The 14817-nt window shown below is 32.6% G+C and overlaps 1 protein-coding gene across 2 annotated transcripts; it reads right to left on the reverse strand.

The window, feature by feature from the left end:
* Positions 1 to 11736: 11736 nt before the first annotated feature.
* On the reverse strand, positions 11737 to 14637 carry LOC122502948. Of its 2 annotated transcripts, XM_043613308.1 has the most exons (3): positions 13855 to 14637; positions 13202 to 13727; positions 11737 to 13067 (listed from the first exon to the last, which is right to left on the reverse strand). In XM_043613308.1, the coding sequence occupies exon 3, from the start codon at positions 13063 to 13065 to the stop codon at positions 12238 to 12240; it is 828 nt and encodes a 275-aa protein (XP_043469243.1). In that variant the 5' UTR covers positions 13066 to 13067; positions 13202 to 13727; positions 13855 to 14637; the 3' UTR covers positions 11737 to 12237. The 2 variants fall into 2 exon arrangements, with proteins under 2 accessions (XP_043469243.1, XP_043469242.1); XM_043613307.1 differs by having other exon boundaries at positions 13202 to 14637.
* Between the last annotated feature and the right edge of the window lie 180 nt (positions 14638 to 14817).

Genomic DNA, 14817 nt, shown 5'->3' on the forward strand with positions numbered 1-14817 from the left:
TTAATGATTTAAAGTAAGTTTAATTGCAGCAATTTATATTTGCAATTACTTTGAATCGGAAGAAATAAATGTATTTTCAAGCTATTGCAGAAAGACCATTACAGTGAGGTGTGTAAACGGAAGGCGATTTTGACATTTTTCGGTAATTTTCACTGAACCCTAAACTTTTCGATTTATTTTCAGAAAACTACATTTTAATTACAATCTAATCACACGAGAAGGTATTAATTTTGTGCGAATTTATATTTTTTGATTTATTTTTATTTTTTTTATATTTATCTATTGTGGACTTAACCTAATATTTCTATCGATTTTTGCTATAACAACAACAAACAAAATATACTAAATTTGTTTGTTTTTAAAATAGTGATTAAACTTCTTAATTACATCTAGTTCATAAATATACTATTATTATTTCTGTTGGTATTATTATTATTATTACATTTATTATTAATATTTCAAGTTACGTGTAACTACCCATCCCTATAGACCCAACCTTTTTTACAACAGTGCTTAGGCTGGAGTCCCATGGCAGCGTTTTGCGTTGCGTTTTGTAACTAGGCCATGAGTGCAAATATAGCAAACATATACCTCCATCTCTCTCACACTCATTGCCTAGTTACAAAACGCAACGCAAAACGCTGCCATGGGACTTCACCCTTACAGTTACATGTGATTCGAGTTATTTGTCGTTTTTATTTAGCTGTTGAAAAATCTACAAGTGTTTTTATTGTGCGTTTGTGTTTTTGTGTTTTTTCTCTTATAATAAAAATAATAAAAAAATTTTTACAGTGTTACATGTGTTTCGCGTTATATGTCGTTTTTATTTAGCTGTTGAAAAATCTACAAGTGTTTTTATTGTGCGTTTGTGTTTTTGTGTTTTTTCTCTTATAATAAAAATAATAAAAATTACAATTTTTAATAAATAATTGTACCATGTGTATATGTGTGTTTGTGATTAAAATAAAGTGACATTTATATATTTGTTTGTTTGTTATGCATTTATTATAAGAATAAATCGTATTTCAATACTTACCTTAGATATTATTTATTTTAGTTGCAATATTATATTTAATATATTAAATTAATAATAATTAATAATGTTCCATTATATATATATATATATATATATATATATATATATATATATATATATATATATATATATCCCCACAGCACCGAAACTTTTCTAAAAATTTATTAAATATTTACTTGCAATGTTCGGAATATGTAATTGCAATGTTTATTGAAAGTTGTGTAAAGAACAATTTTCACTAAACATTTCAGTTAAATATGCCGAATATTACAAGTAAATATTCAATAAATTGTTAGGAAAGTTTCGGTGCTGTGGGGGTATATATATATTTTTTTTTAAAATGTTATTCACTTATGACCGTAAATACGACCCTAAATACGGGCATAAATACGGCTGTATTTGCTGTTTCAATTACACTACCCTTTTAAGGCCCGTATTTAGGGTCGTATTCACAGTCATATTTACGCTCGTATTTACAGTCGTTCTTTTTCAGTAGGGTAAGCAGAATTGTCCAGTTGTGAGTATTGTATTTTGTTACACACCACACACATACTACTCTTATTACACACACTACATTTTCTTTCATTCAGAAGGACAGAAAGTAGATATTTCATGTATTAGGGATTTTTGGGATTTAATATACTTAACGTTTGTCTAAAATCTATTGTTTCTATTTAATTTAAAATACCTTATAAAACTATCCTATCTTCTCCAAATTCAAAGAGTAGGATTCTCACCCCTTGGTTGAATCAATAACCAAGAAGAGGGGGGATTCACTACCTATACGATTTTCGTCCGAAGGACACGTTAGTTGAAGTTTTTAAAAATTAATATTTATAAATTAAATAAATTTCTAAAATCCTACTTTAACAATTATTAAAAAAAATATTTTATTTAAATAATTTTTGCTTTGTATTTTTGATGAGGTTTTCGATTTTGTGAGCGATTTCCTACTCGAATATATAACACTAAATTGAAAATATAATTAATTAATTATAATAATAATTATCAATATATATTATATATATATTATAATTTTTGTAATTAAATTATAAATTTTTACTAAGCAATTATTGTTGCAATAATTGTTATTATATATTATTATGATTTTAAAATTCACAAGTAAATGTAATAAAATATATGAAAATTTTTCTATTTTATTTTCGATTATTTTTTACTTAAATATTTTTATTTAATAAAAATTTATTTAATATTAATTAAATAATATATTTTATTATTTTAAATAAAATAATTAAATTTTAAGTAATATTTATTGTATAAAAAATTTGTAAAATTAAATTAGAAATTTGTACTAAGCAATATTATTGTTGCAATAATAATTGTTATCTATATAATATTTTATAGGGGAGAGTGGGGCAAACCGGCCATACCTACGGTTTTTTTCACTCTTGTGACTAAACGAATCAACCGATTTCATTTTACGAGGTCTTGTTTGAAAGATCATTTAATTGCGCAACTTTTTCCCAGAGACACCTATACTTTATCTTTTATTGTTTAGTTGCTGTGTTAACTTTAAAAAAATTTGCAAACGGGCCGGTTTGCCCCACCCCCTGGGGTAAACCGGCCACCCCTATGGGTCCAATTCTCATTGGAAGACAATTATTTTTTATTGTAAGTAAATATTTTAATGAAAGAAACATTTTATTTAAAAATAATTTTTATGAAACTTTAATTCAATGGAAATATCCTATGGTCGGTTTGCCCTACCGAAAACGGTCCGGTTTGCCCTACAGGCCCATTTTGAGAATAAATGTTTGTCAAAAAGAAATGCTTTGCAATTTCATCAAAGTTTTTGGTGGTAAATATTCCTGAGGTGTCTACCTTTAAAACCCAAGACCTAATATTTGGAAATATTACACGATTTCCTCAGAATTCCCTTAAGAAAAAATTCGTAAAAGTGTAGAAAAAAACTAAAAAAAAAAACTTTTGCTCTCTTCGTCGCAGAAACGCAAGCTAAAACTGTCAGATTGAAAAAATAAGGTATACTACATATGGTTGTTTCAAATTTCTAAATAGCACTTTTGACAATTTCGCCATTTCGGAGATATTGACACCTGACCGGTTTACCCACCGGGCCGGTTTGCCCCACTCTCCCCTATAATTATAATTTTAAATAAATTAATTGAAGCGTTTTGTGCAAAAACAGCATAAGTCCATAATTCGAAATTGTTTAGAAATCAATAAAAACTGTTTTTCTCGTAAATGTTAAGATTTTTTTTAATTCGGCTTTTTACATTATATTTAAATATAAATTTTTACTAAGCAATTGTTGTTGCAATAATTTTTATTATAATATATAATTATAATTATAATGTGATAATAATAATTTTGTTATCTTTTTTAAGAGATGAGAAATTGATATATAGCAATTGACAACACGAGCAGCATAAAATTAATTGATGACAAAAAATGAAATATCCTGAAATTTTGAAATCCAACAAACCTATTGTTAAATTAATTTAATATTCAATTTTATTTAATGTTTATTCAATAAATATTGTATTACTTTTCAAGAATTGTTTCTGCATTCAATAAAAGTTAAAAATTATTTTGAATTGTTATTTATTTATTCTATGTACTATTTAATCATAACTATATAATTATTTCTGTCTTAAATCCCTGACTTTTTCCCTGATCTTTTACTAATTTTATTTTTGCTTTCTTGAGACAAAAATATGGTAACTAACATATTTAACAATAAATTAATATCTAATGATAGAAAAAAACGGTAATAAAAATCTTCTAAGTTTTGTTAGATTAAACAAATTTTTTATTCACAAAAAATTTTAATTTTTGTATAAATTTTTAGAAATTTTCCTGACTTTTAATGAAATTCTCTGCCATTCCCTGACTTTTCCCTGACCAAAGAAATTCCCTGACTTTTCCATGACTTTCCTGACCGTTAGACATCCTGATATAATAATTTCTGTATTAAATTCTTTTAAAATACAAAATTTTATTTTTATTAAAATTTTAAAATTCAAATTATTCATTTATTAATAATAATTCTAAATTCTAGAAATATATATATTTCATAATATTAATTACTTTTAATGTGAATTTTTAATTGTAAATAATTTTTTTTTTTTTTATTTAAAAGATATCTGAACGATGATTTAATTATCGATTTGTTTTATCGATTTTTTCTTAGAATCAATATCAATTTTTTTTCAGTTCACAATTGAAATTTTTTTTTTTTTGAAATTAATAATTAAGGTTTAATTTGTTTATTAATTACTAATTGATAATAATAATAATATGTAATAATTTATAAATTATATATTAATGAAATAATTTTTTTGAAAGTAAAAAATTTTTATTAAATTTTAAAAGGAAAGTTTTTTAAATTAACAATGGACATGAAAATTCCACGCGCGCTTACGCGCGTGTAGTTAAGCTAGTATAGAGGGAAAAGGTAAGGGGAGGGAGTAAGGGAAGGTAGGGGTGAAAGAAAGGGGAGTAAGAGCAAAATAAGTTAAATAAAGCTACTTATCTAGTGGCTTGTATATACAGTTCGAATCTATCCTGTATATTTAAATTTCTTCTTATTACTAAATTATTCATTCTCAACAGGTTCTAAAAAGTCTAAGCAACCTGCCTGCCCGGGCGGAGTGCTCACCTTAGACGGAGAAAGCGAATTTCCGGAACAGGATCAACAGGCGAAACTATCGTACTCACCCATTCAGCTCAATGAGTCTGGTGAATCGCTGAAACAGATTGCCAAGAGGCCTAACAAGGAAGCATCGGGTAGTGATTCTGCTCACTCAGTAGGGGAGCACTCGAAACCGGTTCCAGATTCGCCTACTATTACCGCGAACCCCTCCAACCATGCTGGGTCTGCCGTGGCGACGGATACCCAAGCTGACTCTGCTGCCAATACTACGAATTCGAATGAATTTATTGTTTTCGATGTATCAGATTTGAACTGGCATGGTACTAGTACCATGTCTCTCTATACATCTATCAGTTCTCCTCCTTTTGCTGTTTTCATCGAAAGTGCGGTCCCGGGACTTAATCTCGGGAAACTTGATCCAATCAAGGTTATTGATCTCCTCTCTCCATACGTTTCTGGGGGCAAACAAGTCTCAAGAACTGGTATTAACCAGATCAGGGTTGAGTGTGAGCGTTACTAGAGTGCTAATGACCTCGTTGCCTCGGTTGCCCTAAGGGATAAGGGTTATAGAATGTTTATTCCCGACACTTTCCTCCCGAACGTTCAGTCAGAGACATCGTTAGAGTCTGTACTCCTGAAGAATTGAAGAATTATTACCGACAGAGTTGAGTTTTCCTTTAACAGCCTCACTGTTCCAAGATTTATCACAATTGGAGGATTTTCAATTCAAATCACCCCAGTGATACAAAGACCCCGTAGGTGTTACAGGTGCCAGAGGTTCTGTCACACCAGAAACCAGTGTCGATCTACTTACCCCTCCTGCGAGCACTGCTCAGGTAGACACCTGACAGATCTATGTCCCTATAAAGACTTACCACCCTGTTGCAAGAACTGTAAAAGAGAACACGCTGCCTCATCGAATTTATGCCCCATTTTCAAGATGGAATTCGGAATTTTGAAGTACAGATATTCAACAAATTGTAGTCGTTCTGAGGCGAAGGACATGTTCTTCGCGGAGAACTCTGACCTTGAAGGAGTTATACATTCAAGGAACGATTGTCTCGTAGTACCTCCTTCCCCCACTGACGGTCTTGCTGTACCAGAGTTCACCCATGTTGTTACTGATAAAGATAAATTTCAACGGGAAAACATTCCATCTACATCTACCTCACAACAAAAAACACTAAACCTTTCTTCCCTTAAAGTGACTTTACCACCTTATACTTCGGAGCAACTCACTGCAGTAGACACACTGATTGCTCTGAATAAATCGAATACGGACTTGATAGGTACTATGCAGGAAAATCTGGCCTCTCCCGTCTCTTAATTGATGTCTCTCGAGGATGAACTAAATGAATTCCTCAATCACTGAGGACTGGAGAGTGATGATGATTGGTCTTGATTGATCTCGTGGGAATTGTCCCAACTATTTTCAAAAAAAAAAATCTCTATTGATATAAATATCTATTTTTGTTAACATATTCTAATTTGCATGATTTTGTAATTATTTGCATGTTCTCATTTTTATTTTCCCATCAATATATTTCTAATTCATAAATTAGTTCTATTTTTTCCTGGATTATTTGTAATCTCTTTTCTCGCTCATAATTAATGAGGAATGATTCTCCTAGTTTCTTGTTTACTATCTCTCCTTAGTCAACTTTGTTTCTTTAGTTTTTTTCCTTTTTTGTTTGTTCTTCCTGTTTTCTTTTCTCGTTTTTTGTTGTCCTTCTGTTTTTCTTTTGTTTATATTGTCTCTATTAACAAATTTACACTAACTTTGCCTGTTTTTAACGAATCAATGAATACATGATTCTATTTTCCGACTGGCACAATAGTCTTAGAGTTGAGTGGTATTATACTCACGTTAAAATATAAAATTTGTTAAAGCTGAGTTGTATTATACTCACGTAAAATTCTAAAATTGTTATTTTTAAGGAATTTCATAGTCAAGGGGTTTTTGAGTTGTGTTATTGTTCTTAAAAGTTTAATTAGCTTAAGTTACTATAAAATAAGTCCATATTTAAATTACTTATTTTAAATAAATAAAGCAAAAAGGGAAAGGTGGGGGTAGAGATAAAGAAAAGAAAAAAAATGTTCTTCTTTTTTGTTGTGTTTTACTGTTTGCCAAGGGTTGGCTTTTGTGTTATCTCTGTTTAAAGACGAATTTAATTCTAATCGTTATTAAATTTAATATTAAATTCAGGTTACATTTAACTTTCTAATTTCTTGTTTGTCTGTACAACTTGGTTCTTCCCATTTTTAGTCGTTACCTAATACTGAACAGAACTCTTTTCTTACAAACTATATAAGTTAAACTTTTATTCTTGTTCATTATCAATTATTAGATGTCTCCTGTTGCTAATTTTAGAGGTCTGCGTTATAGCAACTGGAATGCACACAGCGTCCTAAATAAAAAATCAGAAATCGAGTCACTACTCCATATCCACAACACTTAGACATACTAATAGTCACAGAAACCTGGCTCACGAATAAAGTTCCAGTATGGCAAATTAAGGGCTATCTCACTTTCCGACATGATCGAAAGAGCGATCATCCAGGGGGTGGGGTGATGATCCTGGTTAAAAGGGACTTAGTTGTTTCCTCTATCACAATTTCAAACTTAACACAGAGACATCTTGACTGTGTGGGAGTAAATATTATCACAACTCAATTTAAAGTTCAAATCCTGGGAATATATGCTCCTCCTAACATTAAAGTCCCTATGAAACAATGGACCGATCTTATTGAGAATTGTTCTTTGCAACACCCGATCATCCTCCTGGGAGACTTTAATGCTCATTCCTGGGCTTGAAGCTCCACTTATTGTAATATGAGGGGCAATGACCTTAATCAGTTGATCGATGATTACAATTTGGTTCCGCTGAATGACTCCATGCCAACATACGTAGGTGGTGACGGTAGGAGTAGCAGTAACATAGACCTAATTTTTGTCTCTTCACAACTTTGTCAGTTTTCTCGCTTTAAGGTGGTCGAGGAGACTTACTCCTCGGATCATTATTTGATTATTGCTGATCTGGATCTCTCCCCTAAATTCACTAAATCTACAACTAACCGACTTAATCTTAAAAAAGTAGACTGGACGGAATTTGGCTCCCGAATTGACTCTTCCGTTGAAACCCTTGAGTACAATCTTCAAGAAAATGATCAACCTCTAGAAATCTACAAACTGTTCATTGAAAATATAATTCGGTGCTTGACGGACTCTGGGGCATACTTTCCTTCGAACCTGAGGGGTAGGCGTAAGTCCCAACCTTTATGGTGGGATGAGGAGTGCGACCAGGCCCTGGTGCGGAGGAGGGAGGCTAGGAAAGAGTTCTTACGGCTTCAGTATGATTTCAATCGAACGAGGTTTAATGAAATTGATAGCGAGGTAAAGTGGTTCCTTCGAAATAAAAAGAGGGTCGCCTACGTCGAATTCTGCAACAGTATTAGTCCCTCAATGGGAATGAATCACATTTGGTCTAGGGTTAAAGCATTTGCTACGGCTACCCAGCCTTTAAGAACGGGGATTAATACTGACCTTGACTCAGAAATTTTCCAAAAACTACAGAATGACCTTGTCCAGGAGGAGGTCCTACCAACCTTGCTCCCATTACTCACAGACTTTAACAGTGATTCTCTGATTAACAAACCTTTTTCTGTAAACGAATTTTATAGCACCTTAAATAACATTAAAAAAAAAACACCTCACCTGGCCTAGATTCTATTACATACTTTATCATTAAAAAACTTCCTTCCAAATCAAAACAATTCTTGTTATCACTTTTCAACACCATTTTTACTAAATCAATTTTCCCTGAATCATGGAGAGATACTAGGGTGGTTTTTTTGCCCAAACCACATGGGAAGGGCTATCGCCCTATTTCTCTCACTTCAAATATTTGCAAACTTTTCGAAAAATTAATTCAGAGAAGACTTGAACACCATGTCGAATATTTTGATGGTATTCCTACGAACCAATTTGGATTCAGGAGGGGAAGGTCGACGACGGATTGTGTTTCGGTTTTTGTGACCGACGTGATTAGGGGCTTTACTAATCGTGAGCATACTCTCGCCCTGGCGGTTGACCTGAAAGGAGCATTCTCTAATGTCCTCCCCCAATATATTTATAATAGATTAATTGAATTGGAAACCCCTGCTAATATCATCAATTTTATCTCTTTTATTATTTCAGCCAAACACTTATTTTTCAATTCCGAAGGTAAAGAATTTAGGGATTTCTTCATAGGTGTTCCACAGGGTGGAGTTTTGTCTCCGCTGCTATTTAATTTGGCGCTGAGTAGGATCGGTGATGTTATTCCTGGTGTAGTCAAGTGGTTGATGTTTGCCGACGACCTGCTTCTCTACGTGACAACCAAGGACCTTCAGTCTTCCCTTCGCCTCTTGGAGAGGGTAATCACGGATCTCACTCCTTGGCTCGCTGAGGTGGGCCTGTCTATATCCCCGGGAAAGTCCCAGCTGACTATTTTCTCTAAAGCAAATGAGTCTTTTGAAAATTGTTTTGTAGAAATTGGGGAGACCATGGTCACAGCACAGACGGACTTGACTTACTTGGGTATTATCCTGGACAGAAAACTCACCTGGCAAAAACATGTAAGGGAAATTTCACAAAAGGCTACCAAAACACTCAACTTGATTAAGTCGATGACTAGAATTTCTTGGGGGGCTAACCCTTTATCATTGCTCACAGTATTCAAGGGATTAACTCGTTCCCACCTCGAATGGGGTAGTCAGTTCTTTGCTGAGTCCGCTCAACATGGTTTGAAGTCTCTAGATCGGATTCAAAGCCAGGCACTGCGAGTTATTCTTGGCTGCATGAGGTCAACACCCATCAGTATACTCTTGTCTGAGTCCAACATCCCACCTTTATCTCTTCGAAGAACTCTTATTAATCGGCGTCACATGATTCGCAACCTGTCCTGGACGTTGAACCCACTTTCCACTAAATTGCTTTTTCTACAAAATAGAATTAACTTAAATAACCAAGATCCTAATCCTAACCCTACTCCAAGAATTCGATCATCTTTGTTGGAGACGTTTAGGGACGTATCTCAAATTATGGGTAAATGCGGCAAAATCAAAAAGCCCTACCTCCAGTTTGAGATGTCCTGGAATGATCTCTCCAGAGATATCGATGTTGACCTCCAAACTGGTTTGGAGATCAAGTCGCACTCCTACTCGGCACAGGCTTTTTCTGAACTTCTTTTTGCTAAGTACGAAGACTACATTGATATTTATACAGATGGATCACATGATCCAGTTAGGAGTTTCTCGGGTGCAAGCTTCGTTATTCCGAAATTAAACATAAACTTTAGTGTTCGACTAAGTGGCCTCATGCTGATAGACTCATGCGAGCTTTATGCTATTCTTTCTGCCGTCAAGGAGGCTGTTCGATTAAATCTGGATAACGTATTGATCGTGTCTGATTCGCAAAATGCTCTTAATGAAATAAAACATCGCCTAAACAACCCCTTGCTTCATCCTCTTCTAAAGAGGATCATAACCGAGATCAGCGCCTTGTTGGATAGAGGTAGTAGAGTTTCGTTTGTCTGGATCCCCTCTCATTCGGGCATCCGGGGCAATGAACTTGCGGATGGTTGGGCTCGGAATGCCCTATCCCTCCCCTTCGGTAATCTTCAGGGTGGTCCTCCGTGTGATCTTCTTCGGTTGATTGGCAAGGATTACGAGCACTGGCTGAATCTCTCCTGGCCCTATTCCTTCTCCACTCCTTTATCAAATAAATATTTTAATTATATATCAGTCAAAACAAAAAGGCCTTGGTTTCGGGGTTTTGAGACATCGAGGAGAAATATCAATACTATAACTCGATTGCGTACATCGCACATCTGTACGGGAGAGCACTTCGCCCGGATGGGTTGGAACTTGCCTCTGGGATGCGCCTGCGGCAATGATTTTAAAACTCTAACCCATCTATTTAAATTCTGCTCTCTGCTCAGAGACCAACCTTAGAATCATTTCTTTTAAGAAAACTACCAGAATTTGATTTCGATGAGTTTAATATTGATTAGTTAATTTTCAATCCGGACCTTGAAACGGCAATTAATTTTGGTAAATTTTTTTCGAGTGGGAATATGATCATATGATAACAAAGCTTGAAACGAGAAAAGAAAAGAAGAGCAAGGGGAGGAAAAGAAAAAAATATATATATATGTATACTTGAACCTCTGATTTAGTCATATTTGCAGTTGGTCTCGGATTTTCTGGATGGATTTTCGACTTAAATTGAATTGAATTGTATACCTTAAGATCCTTATACCTCCTCCCTCTCAATATGGCAGTTGACCGGAATAATAGTAATGATTGAATTGGACCCACAAATCAATTTACATCGCAATTTACTCTACAACACTATAATCAATGTACTGATATATAACTGTGCCTACAGAAATTTTGTTTACTTTTTTTAAAAAAACACAAAACTTCGCGCCACTGCTATCACTGACGCTAACATCAGAAGGAGGCTCATCCGCCCCTTCAACCAACCAATGCTAATCTCAACGGATCCAACGGAAACTATCGCTCGATGCACGAGACAGCTTGCAGCTTTACAACACCCGTCATTCGAGTAATTGCGGACTACAAGCTTGATACAATCAGCTGAATCATCTTGGACAGAAACAAAACCAATTACGGATAAATACGCTTAATTTCTATTAAATAGTACTGGCTATTTGTACATACAAGAGGCCATTAAAACAAAAGAAGAAGAAGAAATTGTTTTCCAATTGTCAAAACTTGACAAGCAGAAATGCCAACGACGAGACACGTCTGGCACAATTCAGTACTGATTTTTATTTTCTGACCTAAAATCTTTACAGAAAGTACTTAATGGTTTTATTAACTCTCCTAAAATATTATAGGTTAAAATAAATAAATATTAATATTATATATTTATTTATTTATTTATTTTATTTTTTTTATTATATATTTATATTTATTTTTTTTATTATAGGTTTGTAACAAAAAGATATAGTAATTCTCGCAATTGTAATATGAATTATTTACTATAATGTGACTATGTGAGTGCTGGAGTAGAATATGGAAAATTATAACAATTAAATTACTATTAAACATTTGTGTTATAACAATTAAATTACTGCCAAACATCTAAGACGTCGAAAGATTGACATTTAGTTAACAATCATTGTTCAAATTAACAACATTAATTAATTGTGATAACGAGTAGAAATTTATATCAACTATACAACGGCATGTGGTTTAAATATTAAAGAGAGATTTCCCTTTTATATTGTTATCGACTTATGTGTCCTGAACTTAGAGTGTAACGAAGTGTTTCACTTACTCTATGAAATTTGTCATGTGTAGGGAAAGTATATATTTGGAAGTATAGAGAGTCGTTTGATGTCCTTTTCTTATCATTGGTCTGATTAACCGAGCTTATAATTTACTTATTCAAATTTTAAAAGACATTTTTAACTTAGGGTCCTGCTTACCATACCCGGAGGAGATAATGATCCCGGTGAGTGATGAAGAGACCTATAGGCAACGCTTGCGTTAGGTGCTACATAAAGTAGATGTAACTTTCGATAATTTGTGACAGCATCGGATAATGAATTTTAATTTGTTGTCGCAATTGTTGGCCTGCAAATGCGTTCTCACACTCAATGACGCCAAAAATTTTAAACTTGTTACAAAACAATGCATACAGTACATAGACTAGCATGATATGAATAAAAACAACACCGCTATGATCGTACTGAGATTGCTGTTGTTGAGTGGAGATAAGTTTCGTAAAAGACAACGAATCTAAAGCCACATACTCTAATTGATGTAGTTGGAAAATTTTTGCAATATTCAGAATGTATCGTGATGTAGTTTTGCGGCGATGAATCGAAACAAATAGGCGTGATGGTTTTTTAGCCGATAAAGTTTCAAAAATCCCATTTTTTAAAAGCGGTGCCATGTAAGGAAACTCGTGTAAAATTTCATCCTTTGTAAACTGTAATTCTGGAGTGCTATCATTGGGAATCTTGATTTGAGTTGTAACGAAACGTTGCAATACTTCCAAATTTTGCATCAGTGTTTCTTGATTTTGGTTTACGTGACGAAATATGTCATTGACATTATCATCATCAGTAGTATTACATATATCACTATCAACATCAGCATTGTCACTGTCGCTATCTGTGTTATTATTACTTTTTTCATCGGATGTGTTTCTTATATCTTTGTCATCATTACTGTAGACTTTTTCATTATTTTCGCCTTTACTCTTAATATCGTATTGCAAATTATAAAAGTCTTTATAGAGTTGTTGTTTCCTTTGATATTCGAGTGTTTTAGCTAAGTTGTTTGATTTTTTTGCTTTAAGAATTTTTCGCGGCATCATGTCTGCAAAGAAGTATTATAAATCACAAAATTTGTTTTAGGATAATTATATTTTAATATATGAAAATTAATTATTAAAGAGGGACTTTCGCAATTATATTTTTTTGTATTGACAAAAAGTTGTTGAATATGCTTACTGGTGATAATGTAAAATAATGACAGTTGATGTTCCCAATTCCTAGTTATTTATTCAAGAAATATTCTGTATAACAGAGAAGAACTAAATGCGAAGTTACTTTTTGTCTAACTCTTAAATGTCCTACAAAATTAATCGTTGTGTTTCAGTGTAGTATTGTTAATGCTATTATACAGATATCAAAATAAATTAAAATACACTTTCGTGACAAAGCGTTCACATGGTAGACGAGAAGTTTCTTTTGTAGTCTCGAATCATTTAAAATGAATATTAAAGAAAATAATGGTAAACATATTTTATGTACTTTGGAGTAAACGCGTATATTTTGGCATAATGTATTTATACATATATTTCACTACTCAAAATTGTCGAGGTAATAGAAGTCTAGCTGTACAACTTGTTTGAATCTAATAATGTATTTAGAAATACTTACTATTCAACATACATTCCTTGTGGGCATCGGGTCATAGTTGTCTTCAGGGGATCCATATTCGTTCAAGAGAAATCCTAATGACTTTGTAATATTACTAAAATTACAGTAACATTAAGGTAAAAAAATGTTAAATTTTAATTTGATAAAATTTAAAGTTTAAAGATTTAATAAACAATTGGTGACAAATAAAAAAACAGACGTTATATGCAGAATTATATTACCTTTAATTTCCCAGTAAGAATAAGAAATATCCGGAACCCAATTTGTCATTCAAATCAAAAAAACTTATTGTTTTAAAGTACATATAGAAATGTCGATTACGAACAAGAAATATGAAATTTTGTTATGAAAAAATGAAACTTTTAAACAATAATTTTTTTATGACAATGTCAAATCGGGTCAATAAACGATAATTTATTTTTAGCTGATGCTGTCAACATGAAATTTCTTAAAGAACTTTGTCGTTAAATTTGCATATAAAAATGAGTATTTGGAATACTATTGTAAGTGTTGTGGATTTATTTGTATGATTTTGGATAATAATATACCAGTGAAAAGTATAAATAAAGAAATTGTTAAATGTAATTAATGAAGTACTGAATTTTAATTGATTTTCGTTACATAAATTTGATTTTTGATTTGTCAAATATCAAAACAAAAACTTTTTGCAGATTACAATTCTATAGATATGGCGTTAGCATCACAATTGCTTAAGGGGTAGTATGGTGTTGGCGCATGTTTTGAAAGCTTATTTCAGAATGTTCTTTATTATATATTAAAACATAATCACTCCAGTGGGCACACTTGTTCAAAAGAACCCAAGGCATCTGGGTTCAATCCCATATTTTCAGAAATTTTCTTCAATATTTATGTAGATTTTTAAAAAATATGAAATTAAATTCAAAGTCAATTTAATACATCTAACGATGTAAATCGTCTTGTCATCTGTCGAACTTTCCACCCAACCATGGTTGATGTTTGTTCAATGATCTTGGATCTTAAAAGGGCACTTTTACCATTTAAAATCAATGCTGCAAGTGCCCTTTTAAGATCCGGAGCCTCAATTAATCTTTAAAGTTAATTGTCACCTGACGGCGAGATTTATTGATATAAATTTCAATATTTAATTGTTGTTCTTGAAAGCGTCAGATTTTGCTTTACGTAGAGCAGAAAATTTTATTTTA

The sequence above is a fragment of the Leptopilina heterotoma genome, unplaced genomic scaffold (assembly GCF_015476425.1).
Source record: "Leptopilina heterotoma isolate Lh14 unplaced genomic scaffold, ASM1547642v1 Lhet_24, whole genome shotgun sequence".
In the NCBI taxonomy this organism is placed as follows: Eukaryota; Metazoa; Arthropoda; class Insecta; order Hymenoptera; family Figitidae; genus Leptopilina; species Leptopilina heterotoma.